The sequence below is a fragment of the Stenella coeruleoalba genome (assembly GCF_951394435.1).
Source record: "Stenella coeruleoalba genome assembly, chromosome: 18".
Taxonomy (NCBI): Eukaryota; Metazoa; Chordata; class Mammalia; order Artiodactyla; family Delphinidae; genus Stenella; species Stenella coeruleoalba.
In genome coordinates, this window is record NC_137164.1 from 1,305,756 (window position 1) to 1,314,599 (window position 8,844).

Here is an 8,844-nt window from a genome sequence, read left to right on the forward strand (position 1 = left end):
CCTCGCGAGAGCCTTGATTCTCATGCTCGCTGTTGGGGTCGGAGGTCAGGGCGAGCGTCTAGCGGGCCGCAGGAGGAAGATGGCGGTGGAGTCGCGCGTTACTCAGGAGGAGATTAAGAAGGAGCCCGAGAAGCCCATCGATAGGGAGAAGGTGCGGGTCTAGAGAGGTAGAGGGGGCCCCGGGGCGGAGGGGCGGCCGGGAGGGGGCGGCCGTGCGCGGGTGGAGGGGAAGGAAGGGGCCGCGCTCGCCGCCTCCTGACTCTCGCCTCTCCCGCCCCCAGACCTGCCCGCTGTTGCTGCGCGTCTTCACCACCAACAACGGCCGCCACCACCGCATGGACGAGTTCTCCCGCGGAAACGTGCCGTCTAGTGAGCTGCAGATCTACACCTGGTGAGTCAGGGCCTGGCGTCGGGGCGGGGGTCGCTGGGGGCCCGCCTGGCGCGTTTTCAGTTCCTCCAGCGCTCGGGGCCTCTGGGCGCAACTCGCGGGAAGTCGGGGTCTCAGCTGTTGGAGAAATGGGTGTTTGCTTATCTTGTGGCGCTTTTACGTCTGAGGTTGAAACTTTTGGGTTGTAGGGAATTGAGCCAAGGTTGCTGTCACTGTCTTGGCTGCTTGGTACGAAAGTGACACGTAGGTCGTTCAGTGCGGTAGCCGCCCCTAAACTTGGTCGAGTTTGTGGTGCTAGAATAACATGGGGCGGGGGAGTGGCGCTGTTCGGTGGTATTTGTCGTCCTCGTAGAGCGTCTGCACATAATACTAAGCCTTAGGTGTCCTAGCATGGAAAAAAACAGAACCGGGTGGTTTTTGTTGTGGTGCTTAATGGAGAAACTTTTGATGTGTGTTTCCTGAAGACCTGCCCCTGAGCGTTTTCCACTCAAGCGTACCTTTCCTACCCCGCGTCTGACTAGGAGCATCACATACAGCAAGCTGCATGCAGCTCCTTGGTTGGACGTTACCGTGGCTTTTTAGTAGCTGTAAAAGGTGTATAATTTTTAAAAATACATCTAGTGTGGTAAAATATATATTTGCCATTTTAATTGTTTAAGGGTACAATTTGCTGGCATTAAATATATTCACATTGTGCAACCATTACCACTATTTACAAAACTTTTAAATTCCCCCCAGCAGAAATTCTGTACCCAGTAAGCAGTAACAATGGGAATTCCTCCCTTACCCCAGTTCCTGGTAGACACTCCTCTATGTCTATATGAATTTATCTATTCTAAGTATTTAATATAAGTGCTCTCATATCGGATTTGTCCTGTTGTGTCTGGCTTATTTCACTTATGTTTGCGAGGTTCATGGTTTAGTATATAATGAAAAGTCATTCTTTCTTAGGGTTGAATAATAGTTCATTGGAAGGATGTGCTACATTTTGTCCACTTGTCTGTTGATGAACACTTAAGGGGTTGTTTCCACCTTTCAGTGAAATTTATGTAGTATGATTCTAGTTAAGTATTGTTCCAGGATAAAAGTTCAGGAAGGTTGATTTAACTTATAGGGAAGAACTGTTATCAATAGATTGATGAACACCTCTGTTCAGATGTTAAAAGTCTATATTTCCTCCAACAAATTAAGAGTTCCTATTTGCCAGGTGCTTTGCTTAGACCCAGAGGGTATAAAGAGGGTACTGCCCCTCTCTAGAGTAAACACAATCTCAGAGAGAAAGCAGATGAAATAAATGCTAATTAAGACTTTAGGGTGGAGATGGCAGGGTGAGACTGTTCCACAGACTCTCTACTCTCAATCAAGAAAGAAATTACAAAAATTTCCTGTCCTAAACTGTCCTGTCCATAAACTGCAACCAAACTAGGAAAGACAACCTTATGTTATACCTCAAAATGGTGGCTAAAGAAAGACAGGATGGTTGGTGAGGGGTAGCACAGAGCCCTGCTGCCACTCCCAGAAGCAGTAATGAGGGAAGATTGGGAATTCTTAATTTGTAGAAGTAGACTGAGGGGCCAAAGTAGGAGGCCTTAAGACAAATCAAGGAAAAAGGAGTGAGGTCCAGAGGAGCCCAGCAGAAGCTAGTTGAGTTTGCTAATGTCCAAGGCACTGTGTGGAGCTGTGGGAATACCCACACAGGAGTGATACATCCTGTGCTTGGGTGACCACTAAACAGGTTATGGGAAGAGAATTATGTAGATCACTGTAACGGTTCAATCAGAAACACAGACCAATAGGAGATATAAAGAGATTTATAGCAAAGAATTGGTTCACACAATTGTGGGGACTGCTTAGGTACTTAAGTCCCTAGTCTGTGGTGCATAACCTGTGGTGCAGGTTATGATAAAGGGCAGGCTGGAACTCTGCAGCATAAGCTGCTGAATTTCTTCAGGGAATTCAGTAGCTCTGCTCTGAAGGCCTTTTCAGCTGATTGCATGAGGCCCACTCATTGATTAAAAGGGTTTACTCAGATTACCTAGGATAATCTGCCTTAAAGTCAACTGATTATAGACTTTAATCCCATCTAAAGAACACCTTACACAACACCTACCTTAGTGTTTGAATAACTAGGGGCTGTAGCTTCTCGAAATTGACACATAAAACTGACCCTCACAGTCACCTAGCAAAGGCTTCAACCCCGAGAAAGCTCTTGCATTTGTCACCTGTGTACTCACCTTTTAGACTGCTAATCAGAAAGCAACACTTGGCACTGCAACTGTTGGTTTGGGGAGAGTCCTCAGCAGGTGGGAAGCTTGTGGAGGACTCCCACTGTTTAGGATTGACAAAAGGTGTGAAACGAATTCCCCACGTTCATTATGAGCAAGATGACAATATGTGGGAAATGTTGGAAAGGAAGAAAGAGTCCTTTCTGGTACATAAGTATACACTGTACATACCAGGGAATAATTGACACAATAAACATCATTAGAATGTCAGGTTAAAAAAAAAAAGTTGAGATGAGTTGGAAGCAACATACAGAGATTTGAATAATGAGAGGTTGAAATAAAGCTGTGATGGTGGAGATGGAGAAAAAAATAGATTTGATCTGTCTTTTGGCTGTGCCACGTGGCATGTGGGATCTTAGGTTCCCGACCAGGGATTGACCCTGCACCTACAGCAGTGGAAGCGTGGAGTCTTAACCTCTGGACCACCAGGGAAGTCCAGTTTGATCTGTCTTTAGGAGGTAGAAACAACAAGATAGAGATGGGAAGAACTGAACAATGCTTAGGTTTGTGACCTGGGCATCTAAGTGGGTGACGGTAGTTTTGAGGGTAATATGAGAGGAAGGGTATGTTTTGCGGGGGACACTGTTGAGTTCTGTTACGGGCATATTGAGGATTCAGCAGCAGTAGAGAACGGAAGTCGATGTGGTCATCGTGGATGTTTTTGTTCTCACTGCAGTTGAAGCCATGGTTCTACTTGAGGATAATGTGGTAGAGATGGTATAAATAGGGTGCAGAGTTAAAGCTAGATGATGCCTTGGGTGTTTGATTCCCTGCTCGATGCTGTCCATTGGAATTGTCATCTTTACAGGTGCCTTGTGTCCAGGGTCATTGTATAGCACTCTGCAGGCTGTGTTGCTTCAAGTTCCAAGTCCTCTGTTTCATGTTCCCAGTTGTCAGGGAAGAAAACAATTCAGAAACTTAGACTGTTGCTTATAATACAAGATGCTTATATTTTAAAAGGTTTTTCCAGATTGTGCCATATTAGCTCAAGGGACTATATTAAATTCTGAGTTCAAATAGAAGTTGGCAGGACAAGAATATATATTGTGAAAGGAGCCTATGCTTAGTCTTGAAAAGTCCGTAGGTTTCATTGGCTTTAGGAGTCCATCTATTGTAAAACTCATCAGAACACTCAGTCTTAGAAAGGAGATGCTAAAATGTAGAAAAGTATGTCTTTGAAATAATGAAAAACAATTATTTTAAGAATTTGGATTAATTTGGACTAGTTATCCTTAAGTGGGTAAATCACTAGGCCAGTGAGATGTTACACAGCAACAAAAGGTAGCGTATGTAATTCTGAACTCCCTTGTAGCATATTACCAGTCTGACCTTAATTCATGAAAATTTCAAACACTGAGGCTGGTAAGGGGAATATTTGGGGGCAAATAGTATTAGTAGGTGCTTCAAAATTAACTCAGTTGTAAGACCCTGACAGTTTCTAAGGTAAAGTTGCAATTGAGACACAGGTAATTAACTCACTGTGTGTCAGTATCCTTGGTTACATCATTGCTGATTAATCAAATGTAATGTCTTTTTTTCTAAAAAAAAAAAAATTCAGGATGGATGCAACCTTGAAAGAACTGACTAGTTTAGTAAAAGAAGTCTACCCAGAAGCCAGAAAGAAGGGCACACACTTCAATTTTGCAATTGTTTTTACAGATCTTAAAAGGCCTGGCTATCGGTAGGTAACTTTTCATTCTTAACCCCTATAATCTCTTTGATTTCAGTATGTTCTGACTGATAGGGATAATCCCTTCAATGAATCCCTTCAGTGGGGGGGACTACAGATTTATACATCTTAATATCTGGTTTAGATTAATGCAGTACTTACATTTTAACTGTGCTGTAAGATAAGGGAGCAAGTCCAGCCCCACGGTCACTTTGTAGCACACACTGGCATTGACCAGCCACCCTTTAACAGTTGGTCTCCTTCCCTGCAGAGTAAAGGAGATTGGCAGCACCATGTCTGGGAGAAAGGGGACTGACGACTCCATGACGCTGCAGTCGCAGAAGTTCCAAATCGGAGACTATCTGGACATAGCAATCACTCCTCCAAATCGGGCACCACCTCCTTCAGGGCGCATGAGGCCATACTGAATTTTATTTACTGTTTCTTGAATTTATTTTCCATTCAGTTATGTAAAATAAACTTTCGCTTTTTCGTCCTCCCCTTATTGCCATTAAGCCTTTAAACTCTAAACAAATTGTAATGCATCTATTTAGGAGTTAGATTTGGCTTTGCTGTGGTATGAATATTAATAGAAAGTCCATGTTTCACGTTCTTCTGTAAAATATGAAAAGTGCTCTTAGCATCATATGTAAAACTGTATTATGTTGCAGTCACTTGGAGTGTGAAAGTTAATGGGGCATGGGTTCAGGGTTTAATTTAGTATTGGGGGTTTATACTAAGTAGTGGAGTTGGTATGTTTAAGCCCAAATGGGGCAGAACAGGAAAGCCATGAGATTGTATTAAATAGAGCAGGAGTTTGTCGCCCAGAAGGTTGTATGGAGTTGGGAAGACCTTTGGGAAGGTGAGAGGGGCAGCTGAGGCGTTTTGGAACAGTCTGAGCTGAGGCAAGTTGAAGAAGCTGTCTGTGTTTGAAGGGAGCGGCCTGCCTGAATCAAGGTGTGATGACAAGTTAGAGAAAAGGAGAATGGGTGCCACAGTGATGCCTTTTTATATTTTAAAAATGGTGAGAATGGGGCATTCTGAGGGCAGGAAGTAGTATAGAGGAACAAGGATTAGAACTTAGGATAAGGATGGAAAGGTTTACCTTGAAGATCTGAAAATGCAGGGAGGAATGAAAGAAGAATCTTAAGATCAAGGGAGAAGGTCAGGGGTGAGGTCAAGTTAAGTAGGGGATGTTCACACACCCTGTTCAGTGCTGGGGCTGACTCGCTTCTGATTTGAGAGGCAGTATGCACAGTGGTTATAAGCAGTTGGGCTGAACATTTAAATCCTGGTTACACTAACAGCAACCTTGGACAAGTTACTTGAACCTGTTTTTTTTTTTGTTTAAAATTTGTAAAATGGAGGTTAACAGCCCACAGGATTGTGAAGACTAATTAAATGTTTGCAGAGGGCTTAGAATAGTGTTTGACGTGTAAGAAACAAAGTTAACTATAGAGTTCAGTCAGAACGGGTGCCGTCTCTTCCACAGCACTGTTACCGTCTCATTTTGAAGTTTATAAACAGTGTGCGGTATGTGATAAGGCCAGTTACCTTTAGTCTACTGCAGTGGAAAATTTTGAAAATGTGTATTCCAAAATTTGAAAAAATGTACTAGCAAAGTAAAATTGCACTAATTTGATCTTGTACCTACAAAAGCAGCCTTTTGAATCTAATGACTGTAGGATTGGGGTCCCCGGTGCAGTCAACAGGTGACAGATGCAAGCCTGCAACCCAGATCTAGGGCCTCTTCTCCACTGAAGTTTGCACAGACCCTTCGATTCTTTATTCATTCACACTAGATAGGCTTGAGCTCCTTAAGTCACACAATTAACTTAAACCTAATTTTTTGGAGAAGAGGAGCCATGATTACCTTCCTGTTTGTGGAGAAGATACATACTGTGCAGATCAAGAAGGCAGGAACGCATTAAAGGACTTTGAAAGCCAACTTTTCATAATGGTGTGAACTCCTACAATGGGGGCTTTGCCTGTAATTCCAGGCGAGTTGAAAATAAAGCGGTTTATTTGCTTGGCTCCAACGTGGATTTTTTTTTTTTTTTTTTTAGGTAAAATTGGTACCTAACAATATGTTAGTCTCAGGTATACAGAATAATTCATTATTTGTATGCACTACAAACTGATCACCACCACAAGTCTATAGTTACCATCTGTCACCATACAGTTGACCCCCTTAACCCTTTTGCCCACCCCTGCCCCCCTCACCATTGATAACCAACAATCTGTTCTATCTATGAGTTTGGTTTTGTCTTGTTGGTTGGTTGGTTTTGTGTTTTGGATTCTACATCTAAGTGAGATCATGTAGTACTTGATATCTTTCTCTAATTCTACTCAGCGTAATGCCCTCTAGGTCCAAGTTGTTGCTAATGGCAAGATTTCCTTCTTTTTTTATGGCTGAGTAATATTTCATTGCATGTATGTATGTGTCTGTATGTATCTCACAACTTTATCCATTCATCCACCCACAGACCCTTAAGGTTGTTTCCAAACCACGGCTATTATAAATAATTCCTTAGTAAACATGGGGGTGCAGAGAGCTTTTCTCCACACCCTTGTCAACACTTATCTCGTCTTTTTGACAGGTGTCAGGTGTTATTTTTGTGGTTTTGATTTGCATTTCCCTGATGATTAGTGATGTTGAGCACCTTTCCATGTGTCTGTTGGCCATCTCTATGTCCCAACATGGAATTCTTCCATCAAAAGTACAGTTAAAGAATACCTAGTGAATTTATCATTGAATATAATGCTAAGAATGAAAAGACTTGTACTTGGTCCTTATTCACCTCTGGCTGTGACAGTACGGCTTTGAGTGAGCAGCTGAGCTGTTTCACGGTCACCGTGACGGCATGTGCTCAGCCTTCAGTGTCCTGACTGCCTCACAGGCTCTTGAAGTGTTTTCCCTTCGGAGGTTGGTATCTTCAGTTTTCTCACAGCATACAGGAGCTTGGCATTTTCAGCTACTTACCGGATCCTCGGTAGGGAGTGGAAGTTAAGTTTATACTTAAATTTTCATTACCATCGTGGGCGCTGGCTCAGGGGATGTTTCAGACATCAACTGTGTGTGTGTGCATGTAGGGGCAGCTGTGAAGGGGAAAGAAAGCTGTTAAACTGTTAGGCAAACTCTTGTTACTCTTACGTAGAGCAGAACTCAGCCTACCTGTTTCTATTCTATCACAAACTCCAAACTTAGCTGTTGTGAAATGGAGCAGCTTATAATTTGAGTGCTGAGCTGTGCTGAGGAGCTCGGGTGGTGCCTGACCTCATGTAACCTTCAGCACTGAGGTGCAGGCAGTGGCTACCATTTTCACTTCAGCCGAAGTGGAGGCCTGCTTTAAGTAACAGCTCACAAGTGGGCTGGGAACCTCTAGGTAGACAACAATAGATGACTTGAAACATACGTTTCCAAAAATAGTGTTGTGTTTTCCTCAGCTCACTGCCAGCTGGCTTCCACCGGCTGCACTGGTACTGCTCTTGCGGTGAAGCTGTCTGCATTACAGACTTCTGCCAGGGGACCGTCATCCAGAGTATGTGGGCATGCTTCAGTTCTGGTGCAAACCAAAACACCTGTCTTTTAAGGAAATGATATGGTCATGGTTTCCAGGTTGAGTGTCAAGAGCAGCCAGGTGAGGTCTGAGTGTTCTGGTGTGTATTGTATTGCTTAGATATAGGTTGTTCTTACAAATTGCTACAGTTTCTTGGAACCTGTAATGGAACAAGCTTGAAGGAAGCATATTTATTCTGTTAGGATTAATCATGAACTAGGCAACTCTTCTATGAAGACAGTCATTGATCTCCCCCCACCCTGTAATCCCTAGGAGGAATAAGCTGAAACCTAAAAAGCAGTTTTAATAATAAATACTAAAATAATTTTAATAAGCAAAACCCATCAGCCTGGGAGTGTTGTGAGTTTACTCTATAAAGGTGATCTAATCACACGCCTACCTCAGAACACCGTTGAGAAGAGCCAGATGAAAGGGGGCTTAGAGGAGGGCCTGGTAGAGAGGGCATGTTCAATAAACAGCTGTTTTAAAAACAAAGAAGAAAAAAGGCATATGTAGCCCCCTCACTTCATGCCTTCAGCTGTCAGAATTTCCTGCTCCTGCCCACGCTGGCGGGCCAGCCCAGCTGCAGCCAACAACTCCTCAGAAAGCGTCCAGGAGAGGATGAAACTATGAATGAGGTGAACCACCCGAGGCCTTTCCAAAATCTGCATACATTACTGGAAACCGTCAGAATCTGTAGTAGTACTAGCTCCTTCCACACTTCAGGGAATAAAATACGGGATGAATGCCGTGGGCCTGGGGGTGCAGACAGACCCGACACACAGACCCTTCCTCAGAAAGCCGCAGTCTGGTAACAAAAGGTGTAAGTGCCGATGATCAAAGGCGGATTAGAAGGTGTCGTGAGAAAGACAAGTTGCTGCTGAGGATGGCATGTGACCTTGTTCAGCGCCCACAGGGGTTGGATTTCGGCTCCCAGTAGAT

General features: G+C 43.7%; 1 protein-coding gene across 1 annotated transcript; it reads left to right on the forward strand.

Moving 5' to 3' along the window:
- Positions 1-22: 22 nt before the first annotated feature.
- SAP18 (Sin3A associated protein 18) lies at positions 23-6,376 on the forward strand (the record flags this gene model as incomplete). Its single annotated transcript, XM_079902950.1, has 4 exons — positions 23-151; positions 282-391; positions 4,232-4,354; positions 4,614-6,376. 4 exons carry the CDS (start codon positions 23-25, stop codon positions 4,768-4,770), a joined length of 519 nt encoding a protein of 172 aa, XP_079759076.1. The 3' UTR covers positions 4,771-6,376.
- Between the last annotated feature and the right edge of the window lie 2,468 nt (positions 6,377-8,844).